At 52.0% G+C, this 19,141-nt stretch overlaps 1 protein-coding gene across 3 annotated transcripts in view; it reads right to left on the reverse strand.

Annotated features, from left to right (window-relative positions):
- LOC119953253 (ran GTPase-activating protein 1-like) overlaps window positions 1-19,141 on the reverse strand; it is a 1,177,855-nt gene that overhangs the window by 229,653 nt on the left and 929,061 nt on the right. For all 3 annotated transcript variants that reach the window (XM_038777306.1, XM_038777307.1, XM_038777305.1), the window contains one exon: window positions 6,573-6,707. In XM_038777306.1, coding sequence (XP_038633234.1) covers window positions 6,573-6,707 — 135 coding nt within the window. The remainder of the gene's footprint in view (window positions 1-6,572; window positions 6,708-19,141) is intronic.

The following is a 19,141-nucleotide window of genomic DNA, read 5'->3' on the forward strand; positions in this document are numbered from 1 at the left end:
TCCCCCAGGACAGAGCCATTCTGCTGCCTGACTGACCCACCAAACTCCCCCAGGACAGAGCAATGCTGCAGCCTGTCTATCCTACTAAAGTCCCCCAGGACAGAGCCACGCTGCAGCCTGTCTGTCCCACCAAACCCTCCCAGGACAGAGCCATTCTGCTGCCTGTCTGACCCACCAAACTCCCCCAGGACAGAGCCATTCTGCTGCCTGCCTGTCCCAACAAACTCCCCCAGGACAGAGCCATTCTGCAGCCTGTCTGACCCGCCAAACTCCCCTGGCACAGAGCCATTCTGCAGCCTGTCTGTCCTACCAAATTCCCCCAGGACAGAGCCATTCTGCAGCCTGTCTGACTGACCAAACTCCCCGAGGACAGAGCCATTCTGCTGCCTGCCTGTCCACCAAATCTCCCCAGGACAGAGCCACGCTGCAGCCTGTCTGTCCCACCAAACTCCCCCAGGACAGAGCTACGCTGCAGCCTGTCTGACCCACCAAACTCCCCCAGGGCAGAGCCACGCTGCAGCCTGTCTGACTGACCAAACTCCCGGAGGACAGAGCCATTCTGCTGCCTGTCTGACCCACCAAACTCCCCAGGACAGAGGCATGCTGCAGCCTGTCTATCCTACTAAAGTCCCCCAGGACAGAGCCACGCTGCAGCCTGTCTGTCCCACCAAACCCTCCCAGGACAGAGCCATTCTGCTGCCTGTCTGACCCACCAAACTCCCCCAGGACAGAGCCATTCTGCTGCCTGCCTGTCCCAACAAACGTCCGCAGGACAGAGCCATTCTGCATCCTGTCTGACCCGCCAAACTCCCCTGGCACAGAGCCATTCTGCAGCCTGTCTGTCCTACCAAATTCCCCCAGGACAGAGCCATTCTGTTGCCTGTCTGACCCACCAAACTCCCCCAGGACAGAGCCATTCTGCTGCCTACCTGTCCCACCAGAGTCCCAAGGACAGAACCACGCTCCAGCCTGTCTGACCCACCAAACTCCCCTAGGGCAGAGCCATTCTGCTGCCTGTCTGACCCACCAAACTCCCCCAGGACAGAGCAATGCTACAGCTTGTCTATCCTACTAAAGTCCCCCAGGACAGAGCCACGCTGCAGCCTGTCTGTCCCACCAAACCCTCCCAGGACAGAGCCATTCTGCTGCCTGTCTGACCCACCAAACTCCCCCAGGACAGAGCCTTTCTGCTGCCTGCCTGTCCCAACAAACTCCCCCAGGACAGAGCCTTTCTGCAGCCTGTCTGACCCACCAAACTCCCCCAGGACAGAGCCATTCTGCAGCCTGTCTGACCCACCAAACTCCCCGGGACAGAGCCACGCTGCAGCCTGTCTGACCCACCAAACTCCCCCAGGACAGAGCCACGCTGCAGCCTGTCTGACCCACCAAACTCCCCCAGGACAGAGCCATTCTGCTGCCTGTCTGTCCCCCTACCCTCCTCCCGCCAGGACAGAGCCATTCTGCAGCCTGTTTGTCCTACCAACCTCCCCCAGGACAGAGCCATTCTGCAGCCTGTCTGTCCCACCAAACTCCCCCAGGACAGAGCCATTCTGCAGCCTGTCTGTCCCACCAAATTCCCCGAGGACAGAGCCATTCTGCAGCCTGTCTGTCCCAACAAACTCCCCCAGGACAGAGCCACGCTGCAGCCTGTCTGTCCCACCATACTCCCCCGGGACAGAGCCACGCTGCAACTTCTCTCATGAAAGTCTATTTTACTCCCCTTGACTGTGAGCAGCCTCCAGCTTCACAACTGAAGGCTATTTCAAAGGAAGAATTGGCCTTTTTAGCTGTCAAAGCACTTCATGCTCCAGAACTCTCATCTGCCTCCTCAAAGGGACTATGGAGTAGTTTAGGGAATTATGTTTAATTATGTAATTCTGGAGTTCAGAGCAGAATGTTTAATTGTATCATTCTGCAATCAGAAACTTGGTAAGCCACAATGCTTTGAGCATGAGGGGGGCGATTCTCCCAAATGGAGCCCAAGTGTTTGCGCCGTCGTGAACGCTGTTGCGTTTCACTACGGCATGAAACGGGCATGGGGATGACCGATTCTGTCCCCCCACAGGGGGCCAGAATGGTGCTAGATCGGTTCACGCCGCTCCAGCCTCCTTTCCCGATGCTAAATGGGTGCTGCGCCAACCTGCGCATGCGCAGTTGGGTTGTGCCAATCTGCGCAGGCGTGAGGGACTTCCTCAGTGCACCAGCCGCAACTCAACATGGCGCCAGTGTTTAGGGGCCAGCCATGAAGGAAAGTAGGCCGGGGGGGGGGGAGATGCCGGCCCGCCGATTGGTGTGCCCTGATCGGCCCAGGGACGGAACGCCCTCCCCAACACCCCCGCACAGGCCGTCCCCCGACCCTTCGCGCGGAGTTCCCGCTGGCAGCGACCAGGGGTGAACGGCACCGGCGGGACTCTACCGTATCCGTGCGGCCGCTCAGCCCATCCGTGCCGGAGAATCGGCTCTGCCGCCGATTCCAGTGGCCTGCTGCCGCCTCCGCGTCACACGTGCCGGTGCAAATGGTGACAATTGTCCGCACCTCGGAGAATCACCGGCGGCATCGGGGCGTCGTGGCACGGTTACGGCAATTCTCCGGCCCGACGTGGGGTCGGAGAATCGCCCCCGAGAGACTCCTTTGCCCTGATGGTGTACTGGACTAAAATATATATACACCAGATTGATCTCAGTCAAAGATGTAGTCAGATTACAAATATTGCCCCCAGTGTCCTGGGCTAATGTGGAAAAATAATCAGCCAGGTTCTTATTCTTACTACCATATAGTGTCTCGTGCAGAATATCCAAAACTTTTTACACACATGAATTACTTTGACTAGCATTCACCAGTTCTATGGGAATATTGCTGCAGGATAATACATTAATATTATAGCAGCTCCAGTCATCAGCCCTCAGGTGCACAACTTTAAACAAGAAAAAAAGACCTAGGATCAAACAATTGAGTAGAAAAGGAAGATGTAAATAGCCATCAAGTAAGTTAATGGGCTGCATGATGGCAGCTACAGTTTAGCACAGCAAAAGGCGAGGTATTAACTTGGTCAGAATTGCTGATGGAAGAATAATCTTAACAGGGACATACCAACGGGGAGGGACGTTAGGTGTGCAAAGGATTTTTGTGACTATGTTCTGTTTGGAAGTACATGAGGCATTGAATTACAATTCACAGATTCAAATACCGATCCAAAGAAATGGCTTCATCATCTTAGATTAAATTTAATTCCAGAAAAACCTTCTTTACATTAAAGTTTGTGAGGAGGTGCAATATACTAATTGAAAAGGGTAGTGACAAAGGTGTTTCAAAGGAAGATAAATTCTATGTAACTATGGATATTAAGGAATATGCAGAAAATGTAGGGAATTGAGAATTAAAAATTTGATTTACCATGGCTAGTAAAAATGATGGAGCAAATTGAATTGGCCAAATGAGCTGCTCCTGTAATAGTGACCCTTGTACTCAAGAAAGCTTCAGCTGAAAATAAATGGATAACCTTTATGATCATATTACTGAATGCACAAGATAAATCTATAATAAGGGTTGGATTAAAGGTAGTTTGAAGAAATGTAGCCCCAAGGCTGTGTGAAAAGCGCTAAGGAAGCCGATAGGGAGGAAGCAAGGGAACCACTGGTGTGATACAGGATTCTACCAGTTAGAGGGTTAAAGGAGGAATTAGCCATGAGCTTTGCTACAGAAACCAAACCAAGAGCAAGACATTTGCCTTTAGAATTATTGCAGGAAGTGGCTAATGAGTACAGAGTAGGGTGTGATTTAATGGCCCCGTTGCGCAGGATTTGGTGACGTGACGAGGCCATCGAATCACATGAGAGGCCTCTCGCGGGATACGCAATGCTCGAAAAGCATTGATCAGGATCACGCCCTCACTCTTTAAGTGAGCCATTGGGTTCATTTGAATATTTCTACTCTGGATTTGTCCGGTGTGGTGAATGTAACTTGGTAATTCACACTGTGGGCGCGATTCTCCACAAATGCGGAGAGTCGTAAAGGCTGCCGTGAAACTGGCCGTGTTTCACGGCAGCCTCTGCGCCCCCTCCCGGGACCTGATTCTACCCCCGGGCGGGGCTAGCAGCGCGGCCCCGCGAAGCACGGCATCGCGGGCTTAGCGACCGTCGCTAAGCCCGCGCGCCAAGCGTCACGGCGGCTGACGTGCACGATGACGTCAGCCTCGCACGCGCGGATTGGACGGCTCCAACCCGCGCATGCGCGGATGACGTCATCACGTATATGCGTCAAACCCATGCATGCGCGGGCCGTCATGCCCCTCAGCCGCCCCGCGGACTGGTCCTGCGGGGCGGCGGAGGAACAAAGAGTGCGCGGGTATCGGACCCGCTGCCCGTGATCGGTGCCCACCGATCGCGGGCCCATGCCACCCACCACGGCCGTGCCAATCGGTGCCATGGTTGTCCGGAACGGCACTTTGCGGCCGTTTTCACGAACGGTGAGAGCAGGTGTGTTTGCGTTCGTGAAAACGCCCGGAAAGGCCTGGGAACTCGGCCCATCGGCTAGGGGAGAATCACTGTTCGCCGTAAAAAACGGCGAGCAGCGATTCATGTCGTGAGGCGACCGTGGGGGGGGGGGGGGGGGGGAATAGCGGGAGGTCGGGAAAAATGTCGGGAAGGCCCTCCCGCTATTCTCCGACCCGTCGTGGGCAGCGGAGAATCGCGCCCTGTATCTTTCTAAGCGCAGTAGCATTATCCGACCACTAGGGGGAGTAGCTCTGGGAATGCTCAGGAGTTTGTACAGGGCTCCACCCTTGGCTCCGCCCACAACTCCTTCCCCTTGTGCTGCTGTATAAATACCCTTGTCCAGAGTCAGCCTGCAGTTCACCGAGAGTTCATCAACGGGTAACAGGCTGGCTCTGTAGTAAGTAGATTAAAACCACTGTTCATATCGGAAAGCACGTGTCTGGTGAATTGATGGTTCCATCATCCGGCACCCGGGAACTAACAGCCGTGCCTGGGAGACCTGCCAGGGCACCGTTTAGCACTGGATTCTGCAATTGTTGACCATGCGTAATGGCATCTAGGTAATGCGTAATGGTTTCCCAGGATATTATAAATCCCCTGGTGGTGGGGTTCTGGGCAGTTTGGTACCCTGGCTCTCGCACTGGCACCTAGGCATCTTGGCATTGCCAGCCTGACACCATGGCAGTGTCTCCTGAGAACCCTGGCAGTGACAGGTCGGCAGTGCCAAGGTGCCTGAGTACCAAGTTTCCCATGCCAGGGATCGGGCCCGGTGGCGTCTTGCCATCGAGCAGAGCTGTGGTGAGGGGGTGGGGGGCTCGAGTACCCTGCAAGAGGTAAGTTGGGTGAAGTGGGTAGGGTCCAGGAGTCACAGTGGAGTGGCTGAGGGGGTGGGAGGGGTTTGAAAGATTGGGGCGGCATTTAAAAATGGTGTCTTGATCGGCAAATACTCTTCCTGCATTGGCAAGCTGAGCTTGTCTGTGCAGGAAGTGATGTAAATGAGGTCTCGGCAGCGCATTGCTCACCCAAGCAAAAAAAAACCCAGCAAAGTGCCGTTAAATAGCTGTGTCTTTGCCGACACTACAGACATGAAGACCCAGGAGACCCTTGTAGGTGAATAAAACGAGTTTATTGTCGACGTAGAAAATGGCCGTTATATTCCACGAGTCTCACAGGAAGATTGATTCAGGTATCCTTCTGGGCCTCATGAGGTTTATTACAAAACCCTTCCTCGAAAGGCCTCCTGAAATTTTAGCTCTTCAATCACCCCTTTTGTTAATGCCATTAACACTGCTCTGCTATCTCTCTTGTCTCCATGGGCTTTGGCAGATCTTACCAATGGTGAAATTCCAAGCTGCTGTTTAGGTATGATGTGCTCCAAAATGCTCACAGTATAAATGGGGTATGGTAGTGTAGTGGTTATACTACTGGACGAGGAGGCCAAAGGCCATACTAATACCCTTTGGTGAAGGCAATCTGCCGTGCTTACCTGGTCTGGCCTATTGTGGCTCCAGCCCACAGTAATATGCTTGACTCTGAAGTGGCCAAGCAAGAACAACAGTTCAAGAAGGCGGCTCACCACCACCTTCTCAAGGGTATTTAGGGATAGGCAATAAACGCTGGCCTAGCCAGCAAAGTCCACATCCCTTGACTGAATAAAATAAATTAACACGCACGGTGAATCGTTGGTCTGATTTATACACAAGAGGATAAGCTTTCTGCTTCTGAATGGGGAAGACAAACATCTGCTCTGATTGATCTCTCTCACCAGAGGCCTTTTGGCCAGCATCAGTGCACAGAACCCAAGAAAAAGGGAAGAAAGAGCAGAAAATTCACACATTCACCGATAAACAGGAAGAGGGAAGTTTTTAGTGAAAAGAACACATCAATAAACACAGGCCTGATGTTTCTGCAGTTTCATCGCAATCAAGAAAATTACACTCAACAGCATCTCATTAGTATACAAAAACAGAAAACCAATCTGAGAATGTCTGTGATTCTGTGATTCATCATGGAGAGATTATTTAATTTTGATCTATCTTTCACACACTGCCTCATAGGGGATTAGAAAGCTTACGTACCCTGAAGGCCTCTGCTAACACAACTGCACCATCATTCTCCAGGCGGTTTCTGCCTGCCACAAAGACTTTCAGAGCTAATGGTTGTCCCTTGGCACTTGATTCCTCATGACACTCTTTTAAGGCTTTGGCTAAAATCTGCAAAAGAAAAAGGGGAATGGGGGCAGCGTGAGGGGGGGGGGGGGGGGGGGAGAGCGGAGGGTTGGTAAGGGGGGAGTGTAGGGAAGAAGAAAAATCCTTAATGATGTATAACAGAAACATGTGAAGCTTGGCCAGCTGTCTTTGACAAGTGATTGGCACTGTGTTCAGCATAATTCTTTTCAGAAGCATCAGCGTGAATAAAGTATGCTCATCGCATAAAGGTATGATTTGCCACAAGTTTGTGGTGATGCCACACGGCTAAGACCAGTGTGTCGGGTGCTGGAGGCCCTGGCAATGCACCAACACTGAATTAGTTAACAGGAGCACAGCTACAAAAAAGGAGGGAGAGATGGAGCTCCAGTTTGAAGGATGTAGGGTGGGATTTTCCACTAGCGCTCGCCCCCGTGACTGGACATTCCCACCCCAAGGTTTAAATGGGGTCCGTCGTACCCAAAACAATTCCCGTGGCAGACAGAACGAGAACATTTACCCAGTGATGTCCACCAGAGTTAAGTTAAGACAATGAAGAACATCTCAAAGCATTCAGAGCAACGATATAACATGGACAATAACAAGTGAACACTCCACAGATTAACAAAAGAATATTTTGTTTGTTATTTCAATGGAGTTATCTGTGGCTTCACTGATCCCTCTGTCTGTAACCTCCTCCAACTCTACACCTACTGCGCCCCTCCAACTCTACACCTACTGCGCCCCTCCAACTCTACACCTACTGCACCCCTCCAACTCTACACCTACTGCACCCCTCCAACTCTACACCTACTGCGCCCCTCCAACTCTACACCTACTGCGCCCCTCCAACTCTACACCTACTGCGCCCCTCCAACTCTACACCTACTGCACCCCTCCAACTCTACACCTACTGCGCCCCTCCAACTCTACACCTACTGCGCCCCTCCAACTCTACACCTACTGCACCCCTCCAACTCTACACCTACTGCGCCCCTCCAACTCTACACCTACTGCACCCCTCCAACTCTACACCTACTGCACCCCTCCAACTCTACACCTACTGCACCCCTCCAACTCTACACCTACTGCGCCCCTCCAACTCTACACCTACTGCGCCCCTCCAACTCTACACCTACTGCGCCCCTCCAACTCTACACCTACTGCGCCCCTCCAACTCTACACCTACTGCGCCCCTCCAACTCTACACCTACTGCACCCCTCCAACTCTACACCTACTGCACCCCTCCAACTCTACACCTACTGCACCCCTCCAACTCTACACCTACTGCGCCCCTCCAACTCTACACCTACTGCCCCCTCCAACTCTACACCTACTGCACCCCTCCAACTCTACACCTACTGCACCCCTCCAACTCTACACCTACTGCACCCCTCCAACTCTACACCTACTGCGCCCCTCCAACTCTACACCTACTGCGCCCCTCCAACTCTACACCTACTGCGCCCCTCCAACTCTACACCTACTGCACCCCTCCAACTCTACACCTACTGCACCCCTCCAACTCTACACCTACTGCACCCCTCCAACTCTACACCTACTGCGCCCCTCCAACTCTACACCTACTGCCCCCTCCAACTCTACACCTACTGCACCCCTCCAACTCTACACCTACTGCACCCCTCCAACTCTACACCTACTGCGCCCCTCCAACTCTACACCTACTGCACCCCTCCAACTCTACACCTACTGCACCCCTCCAACTCTACACCTACTGCACCCCTCCAACTCTACACCTACTGCACCCCTCCAACTCTACACCTACTGCGCCCCTCCAACTCTACACCTACTGCGCCCCTCCAACTCTACACCTACTGCCCCCCTCCAACTCTACACCTACTGCACCCCTCCAACTCTACACCTACTGCACCCCTCCAACTCTACACCTACTGCACCCCTCCAACTCTACACCTACTGCACCCCTCCAACTCTACACCTACTGCGCCCCTCCAACTCTACACCTACTGCACCCCTCCAACTCTACACCTACTGCACCCCTCCAACTCTACACCTACTGCACCCCTCCAACTCTACACCTACTGCGCTCCTCCAACTCTACACCTACTGCACCCCTCCAACTCTACACCTACTGCGCCCCTCAAACTCTACACCTACTGCGCCCCTCCAACTCTACACCTACTGCACCCCTCCAACTCTACACCTACTGCGCCCCTCCAACTCTACACCTACTGCGCCCCTCCAACTCTACACCTACTGCACCCCTCCAACTCTACACCTACTGCGCCCCTCCAACTCTACACCTACTGCGCCCCTCCAACTCTACACCTACTGCGCCCCTCCAACTCTACACCTACTGCGCCCCTCCAACTCTACACCTACTGCGCCCCTCCAACTCTACACCTACTGCGCCCCTCCAACTCTACACCTACTGCGCCCCTCCAACTCTACACCTACTGCGCCCCTCCAACTCTACACCTACTGCGCCCCTCCAACTCTACACCTACTGCGCCCCTCCAACTCTACACCTACTGCGCCCCTCCAACTCTACACCTACTGCGCCCCTCCAACTCTACACCTACTGCGCCCCTCCAACTCTACACCTACTGCGCCCCTCCAACTCTACACCTACTGCGCCCCTCCAACTCTACACCTACTGCGCCCCTCCAACTCTACACCTACTGCGCCCCTCCAACTCTACACCTACTGCGCCCCTCCAACTCTACACCTACTGCGCCCCTCCAACTCTACACCTACTGCGCCCCTCCAACTCTACACCTACTGCGCCCCTCCAACTCTACACCTACTGCGCCCCTCCAACTCTACACCTACTGCACCCCTCCAACTCTACACCTACTGCGCCCCTCCAACTCTACACCTACTGCACCCCTCCAACTCTACACCTACTGCACCCCTCCAACTCTACACCTACTGCGCCCCTCCAACTCTACACCTACTGCGCCCCTCCAACTCTACACCTACTGCGCCCCTCCAACTCTACACCTACTGCACCCCTCCAACTCTACACCTACTGCGCCCCTCCAACTCTACACCTACTGCGCCCCTCCAACTCTACACCTACTGCGCCCCTCCAACTCTACACCTACTGCACCCCTCCAACTCTACACCTACTGCACCCCTCCAACTCTACACCTACTGCGCCCCTCCAACTCTACACCTACTGCGCCCCTCCAACTCTACACCTACTGCACCCCTCCAACTCTACACCTACTGCGCCCCTCCAACTCTACACCTACTGCACCCCTCCAACTCTACACCTACTGCGCCCCTCCAACTCTACACCTACTGCGCCCCTCCAACTCTACACCTACTGCGCCCCTCCAACTCTACACCTACTGCGCCCCTCCAACTCTACACCTACTGCACCCCTCCAACTCTACACCTACTGCGCCCCTCCAACTCTACACCTACTGCGCCCCTCCAACTCTACACCTACTGCGCCCCTCCAACTCTACACCTACTGCACCCCTCCAACTCTACACCTACTGCACCCCTCCAACTCTACACCTACTGCGCCCCTCCAACTCTACACCTACTGCGCCCCTCCAACTCTACACCTACTGCGCCCCTCCAACTCTACACCTACTGCGCCCCTCCAACTCTACACCTACTGCACCCCTCCAACTCTACACCTACTGCGCCCCTCCAACTCTACACCTACTGCACCCCTCCAACTCTACACCTACTGCACCCCTCCAACTCTACACCTACTGCGCCCCTCCAACTCTACACCTACTGCACCCCTCCAACTCTACACATACTGCGCCCCTCCAACTCTACACCTACTGCGCCCCTCCAACTCTACACCTACTGCGCCCCTCCAACTCTACACCTACTGCGCCCCTCCAACTCTACACCTACTGCGCCCCTCCAACTCTACACCTACTGCGCCCCTCCAACTCTACACCTACTGCGCCCCTCCAACTCTACACCTACTGCGCCCCTCAACTCTACACCTACTGCGCCCCTCCAACTCTACACCTACTGCACCCCTCCAACTCTACACCTACTGCGCCCCTCCAACTCTACACCTACTGCGCCCCTCCAACTCTACACCTACTGCGCCCCTCCAACTCTACACCTACTGCGCCCCTCCAACTCTACACCTACTGCGCCCCTCCAACTCTACACCTACTGCGCCCCTCCAACTCTACACCTACTGCGCCCCTCCAACTCTACACCTACTGCGCCCCTCCAACTCTACACCTACTGCGCCCCTCCAACTCTACACCTACTGCGCCCCTCCAACTCTACACCTACTTGCGCCCCTCCAACTCTACACCTACTGCGCCCCTCCAACTCTACACATACTGCACCCCTCCAACTCTACACCTACTGCGCCCCTCCAACTCTACACCTACTGCGCCCCTCCAACTTTACACCTACTGCGCCCCTCCAACTCTACACCTACTGCGCCCCTCCAACTCTACACCTACTGCACCCCTCCAACTCTACACCTACTGCGCCCCTCCAACTCTACACCTACTGCACCCCTCCAACTCTACACCTACTGCGCCCCTCCAACTCTACACCTACTGCGCCCCTCCAACTCTACACCTACTGCGCCCCTCCAACTCTACACCTACTGCACCCCTCCAACTCTACACCTACTGCGCCCCTCCAACTCTACACCTACTGCGCCCCTCCAACTCTACACCTACTGCGCCCCTCCAACTCTACACCTACTGCACCCCTCCAACTCTACACCTACTGCGCCCCTCCAACTCTACACCTACTGCACCCCTCCAACTCTACACCTACTGCGCCCCTCCAACTCTACACCTACTGCGCCCCTCCAACTCTACACCTACTGCGCCCCTCCAACTCTACACCTACTGCGCCCCTCCAACTCTACACCTACTGCGCCCCTCCAACTCTACACCTACTGCGCCCCTCCAACTCTACACCTACTGCGCCCCCTCCAACTCTACACCTACTGCGCCCCTCCAACTCTACACCTACTGCGCCCCTCCAACTCTACACCTACTGCGCCCCTCCAACTCTACACCTACTGCGCCCCTCCAACTCTACACCTATTGCGCCCCTCCAACTCTACACCTACTGCACCCCTCCAACTCTACACCTACTGCGCCCCTCCAACTCTACACCTACTGCGCCCCTCCAACTCTACACCTACTGCGCCCCTCCAACTCTACACCTACTGCGCCCCTCCAACTCTACACCTACTGCGCCCCTCCAACTCTACACCTACTGCGCCCCTCCAACTCTGACATTCCCAATTTTAACCGCTTCATCATTGGCGGTTGTGCCTTCCATTGCCTGGGCCCTAAACTGTGAATTTCCTTCCTTAAACCACTCTGCCTCCCTCCTGCTGTAAGATGCTCCTTGGAGATGATCTCTTTGAACAAGCTTTTGCCGACGATCTCTTTCTGCGGCTCAAAGTCAATGTTTGTCCGATAGAGCACCTATGAAGTGCCTTGGAACACTTTGCTACATCAAGCTGCCCAATCATAGAACATAGAACATAGAACATAGAACATAGAACAGTACAGCACAGAACAGGCCCTTCGGCCCTCAATGTTGTGCCGAGCCATGATCACCCTACTCAAACCCACGTATCCACCCATACCCGCAACCCAACAACTCCCCCCTTAACCTTACTTTTATTAGGACACTACGGGCAATTTAGCATGGCCAATCCACCTAACCCGCACATCTTTTGACCTCAGATTATTGCTGATTTCTCGCCCCACCAGAAAATCTCTCTCTCCTACTGCCCTCCTTTCCTCTGGAGCCCTCTCCAAACGTCCCCTTTAGTTTGTACCATCTGACTCCTCCTCCTTGGAGGACTTCTGCAAAATGAATTCATTAGCCCCCACCCCCGAACAATTTCATTTCACCAGTGTCCGTTTTGCCCGCTGAGATGTATTCAGAGATTCCTTTAACACCAGGAGCGCAGGGTGAATGCAAATGTTTTTGCAGATTTAGTCACAGATGCAAGACATGGTGATTTCAAGCCCTCTAGACATGTCAGAGACTTCTGTTAGCCACTCAACTTGAAGAAGAGGTGCAAAATTGAGTGTTTTGGTTTGTGTCTGTCTCAACACAGGATTCAACTGATTCAATCAACATACTTCAATTAAAACAATCCCAGTGTAATTACCTCTGAAAATGTGAACACGGGTATAAAGTACCATTGAATTTTAAGAAGTACTTTCCATACTGAGGCAATTTAACTCGACAGAGGTGTGTTTTCACAGAATTAGCGATCCAGTGATAGATGTTTAATTCTAAGTCTGGCAGCTGCATTCTCTCTATAAATCACCCAGTGCGCTCAGAATTATCCACTGCCCAGGCCCATGTAAATGTAGCTCTGTGCATCTCCCAGTGTTTGGGTTTGCCATTTTCTATGGTGAATCTGGGGAGCTGGTCCCTTTAGTTTGTGCTTTATTACCAACAGAGGCCAGTGCAACTGCATAACAAACGGACATGCAGGGAAAATACTGGACTGGTCACTGAGATAAGTGTGAAAGTGTGAAAGGCCTTTTAAAGCTCACAGAGCATACAACATACCTCATCATACAACATACAACATACCGTGAGGGGCCTCACGGTAGCATGGTGGTTAGCATCAATGCTTCACAGCTCCAGGGTCCCAGGTTCGATTCCCGGCTGGGTCACTGTCTGTGTGGAGTCTGCACGTCCTCCCCGTGTGTGCGTGGGTTTCCTCCGGGTGCTCCGGTTTCCTCCCACAGTCCAAAGATGTGCGGGTTAGGTGGATTGGCCATGCTAAATTGCCCGTAGTGTAAGGTTAATGGGGGGATTGTTGGGTTACGGGTATACGGGTTACGTGGGTTTAAGTAGGGTGATCATTGCTCGGCACAACATCGAGGGCCAAAGGGCCTGTTCTGTGCTGTACTGTTCTATTCTATTCTAACATAGACTTAAGTTACAGATCTTTTTTTAATTTCAAAAAATTAATTTATAGGATGTGGGCGTCGCTGGTAAGGCCAGCATTTATTGCCCATCCCTAGTTGCCCTTCAGAAGGTGGTGGTGAGCTGCCTTCTTTCGCTACAGTCCTTCAGGTGTAGGTACACCCACTGTGCTGTTAGGGAGGGAGTTCCAGGATTTTGTCCCCGAGCGACAGTGAAGGAACGGCCGATATATTTCCAAGTCAGGGTGGTGGGTGACTTGGAGGGGAACCTCCAGGTGGTGGGGTTCCCAGGCATCTGCTGCTCTTGTCCTTCTAGATGGTCGCGGTCTTAGGTTTCGAAGGTGCTGTCTAATGAATCTTGGTGTGTGTGGTGATATGCATCACTGTAAATACACAAAGGGTTAATGTAAATACATGTAGACTAGCGAGACACTAGAGGGAGCACCAGAGACATGACACGCAGACATTCAACTAATAGAACAGTTAGATAGGACACGACCAATGGGCATTCACGATACACACAGAGGTGACATGACCACAGGAGGGCATTACACCAACCCATATATAAAGGACACAACACACATGATCTTCCTCTTTCCAGTGGAGACACTCAGTGAGTAGAGACACAGGGTTGATTCAATATCACTCCCAACACGTGGATTGTAGCAGACTGGTTAGTCAGTCTGAGTAGCTATGGAAGGATTAACAGTAGTGGTGAACCCGAGTAGGAGAATTGTAAATAGTTTAATAAACGTGTTGAAGTTATCTCCGCGTCTGAACCTTCCTTTGTCAAGTGCACCACAAGGAAGCTGCTTATGCTACGCCAAGAGCATAACAAGACAGTGAGATCCTGCAGTGCATCTTGTAGATGGTACACACGGCTGCCACTGTTCATCGGTGGTGGAGGGAGTGAATGTTTGTGGAAGGGGGAGCAATCAAGTGGGGCTCGTTGTCCTGGATGGTGTCGAGCATTTAAAACATTTTTTTTAGAGTACCCAATTCATTTTTTCCTATTAAGGGGCAATTTAGCATGGCCAATCCACCTACCCTGCACATCTTTGGGTTGTGGGGGCGAAACCCTCACAAACACAGGGAGAATGTGCAAACTCCACACGGTCAGTGACCCAGAGCCGGGATCGAACCTGGGACCTCGGCGCTGTGAGGCAGCAATGCTAACCACTGCGCCACCGTGCTGCCCTGGTGTTGAGCTTCTTGAGTGTTGTTGGAGCTGCACTCATCCAGGCAAGTGGAAAGTATTCCATTACACTCCTGACTTGTGCTTTGTAGATGATGGACAGGCTTTGGGGAGTCAGGAGGTGAGTTACTTGCTGCAGGATTCCCAGCCTCTGACCTGCTCTGGCAGCCACAGTATTTATATGGCTGGTCCACTTACGTTTGTGGTCAGTGGAAGTCCCTGGATGTTGTCCCTGATGGTAGTGCCATCAGGGGTGATTGTTTGATTCTCTCTTATTGGAGATGGTAACAAAAATGTATTGACTCATGGGACATTGGTGTCACAGGCTGTGCCATCATTTATTGCCTATCCCTAATTGCCCTTGAGTGGGCAGTTAAGAGTCAGCCACATTGGAGTTACATGTAGGCCAGGCCAGGTAAGGACAGCAGATTTCCTTCCTGAAAGGACATTAGTGAACCAGATGGGTTTTTCCGATAATCATTTATGGTTTCATGGTTATTATTAGAGTTTAATTCCAGATATTTTTATTGAGTTTAAATTCCATCACCTGCTGTGGTGGGATTGTAACCCGGGTTCCCAGGTCATTATCCTGGGTCTCTGGATTACTAGTCCAGTGATAACCGCACTACGCCACCACCTTCCCAAATGATACAGGAGGAATGGTGAGGTTGCAATCTGAAATACTGTCTGCAGTTTGGGTCTCCTTACTTATGGGAAGACAAATATGCCCGGAAAAAGATTCATTATCGGGTTCCTGAAAAGAGGAGATTGTCCAATGAGAGAGATTGGGTAGACGAACCCTTCCTTTCAGGTCGTCAGAAGAATGAGAAGTGAACCATATAAAATTCTTAAGGGCTTTTCAGGGTAGATATCGAGAAAATATTTCCCCTGGTTGGGAAATGTAGAACACAAGGTCATAGATTCAGAATAAGAAGTTGGATTTAGGCCTGGACTGAGGAGAGATTTCTTCATTTAAAGGGTTGTGAATCTTTGGAATTTACTACCCCGGAGGGATAATGATGCTCAGTTGTTGAACACATTAAAGACTAAGATCAATAGAATCCATGGTTCTAATTCTATGGTTCTATGAACAGATGGTCCAACATGGTGCCCTGAAAAGGAATGGAAGTTTGAAGTTAATTTTAAGAATGAATTGCTCTTTTTGAAACTTTTTTTTCATCTGCAAAGGTTGAATTTACTGCCTTGTGTGGAAGAGAGCCACATTAACTTGACTGGTCCTGAATTCAATCACTGAATGCTACTTCAATCCCTCAATGCCATGGTTTGGTTGGTCACACTTGGGCAAGTGGAGAGAGAGACAGAGAGGGAGAGAAAGTCAAAGAGCTAAACAGAGTGGGTGAGAGAAGGAAGACGTGATCCAATGGCCAATATGTGCCTGAAAATCAGCTCGCCGCGCACAGCGCAGTGTAGCTGATAAAAGCTGGGAGATCCCGCTCCCGGCTCACAATGCCTCACGAGATCCAATGCAATTTCACAAGACGATGCGATTAAATCACACCGATTGTGGGCGGGATCACTTTTTAGCAATTCTGCATATTGTACTGAATCTTGCGGGGCATTGAAAACTGGGTAGATCCTGGGAGCGGGGTCTCCTGGCTTTCAACGGCCATGTTGTGCCGTGGTGAGCTGGTTTTCTGGTGCAGCGTGGCCATAGGATCGCGCCCAACGTATTTATTTAACTCCTCTGCCCTTTCCTGGTTCCCCATTACTATTTTTCCAGTCCTATTCTCTAAGGTGCCTATGTTTCCTTTGGCCTCTCTTGTCCTTTTTATATATTTAAAGAAACTCTGCTGCCCATTTTTATATTACTTGCTTGTTTACCCTCATAATTTATCTTCTCCCTATTTTGTATATTTTTGGTCATCTCTTGTTGGTTTTTAAAACTTTCCCAATCCATGGCTTACCACTGATCTTTGCCACATTGTATGTTGTTTTCTTTCACTTTAATATTATCCTTAACTTCCTTGGTAAACCGTCATTGATTTATCTCCTCCCTTGAATCCGGGATTCTCTCCCACCCGGCAGGGCGGGGGGTCCCGGCGTTGTGGAGTGGCGAGAACCACTCCGGCGTTGGGCCTCCCCAAAGGTGCGGAATTCTTTGCACCTTTAGGGGCTAGGCCCGCGCCGGAGTGGTTTCCGCTCTGCCGGCCGGCTCGAACGGCTTTTGCCGCCCCACCAGCCGGGACCGAAAGGCCTTCGCGGCCGGCGGAAGTCTGCACATGCGCCGGAGTGTCAGCGGCTGCTGACGTCATCCCGGCACATGCGCGGGGGAGGGGGTCTCTTTCGCTTCCGCCATGGTGGAGACCGTGGCGGAGGCGGAAGAAAAAGAGTGCCTCCACGGCACAGGCCCGCCCGCTGATCGGTGGGCCCCGATCGCGGGCCAGGCCACCGTGGGGGCACTCCCCGGAGCCAGATCGTCCCGCGCCCCTCCCCAGGACCCTGGCGCCCGCCCGCGCCGCCAATCCCGCCAGCACCAGACGTGCTTTGATTCCCGCCGGCGGGAACGGCTTGTCAGCGGCGGGACTTCGGCCCATCGCGGGCCGGGGAATCGCCGAGGGGGGGGCCCGCCGACTGGCGCGGCGCGATTCCCGCTCCCGCCGATTCCCGGGTGGCGGAGAATTCGGGCCACGGCAGGGGTGGGATTGAAGCTGGCCCCGGGCGATTCTACAACCCTGCGGGGGGGGTCGGAGAATTCCGCCCCTTCTTCCTCACTGTGGTATATTTTCGTTGTGAGTCACAAACTATTTTCATGAACGTTGTGATGCCCTCATAATCCAACAGCTGATGTGACACAAAATTTGAGCATGAGCATGTTGTACTGTTAGCGTGTGTGGAAAAGAGCAGTGGCTTCAGGGAGAAGCAGGGAACAGAGGGGGAAATTGGAAATTAGAAAAACAAAACAAAAATGAATAATACAGCATTTCAACTATAGGCTGAATGGACTGAGATTCCCCCAGTGTAATTGCAAGCACGAGATTACAGACTGACAGATGGAATCAGGCTGTCCTCACTGGGAATTGCGGGGAAACCTATCACTATCCTGCGAACAGAGTGACATACTCTGCCAGCTAAAAAATATATATTCCGACAGCCTCTGAATATTTTATAAGGCAGTCGGGCAGTTCTGTATGTAGAGCTGAACACAGTGAAAGCAGAATCAGATCAAATCCAATAAAACACAATGAGCTTAAGACGTTAAGGATACTGAAACTGAGAATTCAAAGACTTCTTTTCATTTGGAGTTCTATAGACGGAGACATATTTTATTTTTTTCCCATGGTGATGGCAGCTCTGAAAGAATATTTGATTGAATGCCTTTCACAATCTGCTCACCTCACAAATCAGTGAGAGACCATGTGCAGAGTGTAAAGTCAGGACTGTGGAACACTGGGCACTGATGTTATAGTTGCTGACAGAAGCCATCAGCGAGCTCCACAAATAATGGAGACTAAGGGAGGTGTTTCCCGTACTTTATATGCTCCACATACTCGGGTACCCAACAATGTTTGGATCTACTGTTCTTCCACCAGATGTGGGCGTCAACGGCAAGATCAACATTTGTTGCCCCTCCTAATTGTCCTTGAACTGAGAGACCATTTCAGAGGAGCAGGTATAAGTCAACGCACATTGATATGGATCTGGAGTCACATGTGGCCAGGCCTGCTAAGGATGGCAGATTTCCTTCCCTGAAGAACATGGATGAATCAGTTTCACAGTCACCATTACTGAGATGAGCTTTAATTCCGCATTTTTTCAAAGTTATTAATTGAATTTAAGTTCTACCAACTGCTTTGCTGGTATTTGAATCCCTGTCCCCAGAACATTACTAGTTCGGTGACACTAACACTCTATCATCATCTCTCCCCACATTTAATCCAGGAGGTTTCAACACACACCTCCAAACTGTTCCACCCCTGTAACTGTCTGTATTTCCACCTCCAATAATTTTATGAACAGAGGCTTTTGAAAGAAAATTAAGCAAAAAACACCATTTTGATTAATACCGCTATGATGCTTTCCTCCTGAATTACTCGGAGCAGTGTAATATTTTTTGTTAATTCCTAGAGAGTCCAGGACAATGCTCAAGAGTTTTCACCCTGCTCCATCGACCAGTGCTCACTGGAAGCGATGGGGCCTACATTTTATAGGCCTCACCACCACAATTCAGGCAGAGCTGCAGCCAAGCACCAATCAGGAACCAGAGGCCTACCCAATTACAGTCGGAGGCCCAGGGAGTTTGGGAATCCAACAATGGCCTCTGGGAGCTCCTGATTCTTCTGGCTCCACACAATTTTTTTTTTTTATTTACAAACTTTCAGATCTTTTATTAAGCGATCTCCAGTCGACC

Source organism: Scyliorhinus canicula, chromosome 18 (genome assembly GCF_902713615.1).
Source record: "Scyliorhinus canicula chromosome 18, sScyCan1.1, whole genome shotgun sequence".
Classification (NCBI taxonomy): domain Eukaryota; kingdom Metazoa; phylum Chordata; class Chondrichthyes; order Carcharhiniformes; family Scyliorhinidae; genus Scyliorhinus; species Scyliorhinus canicula.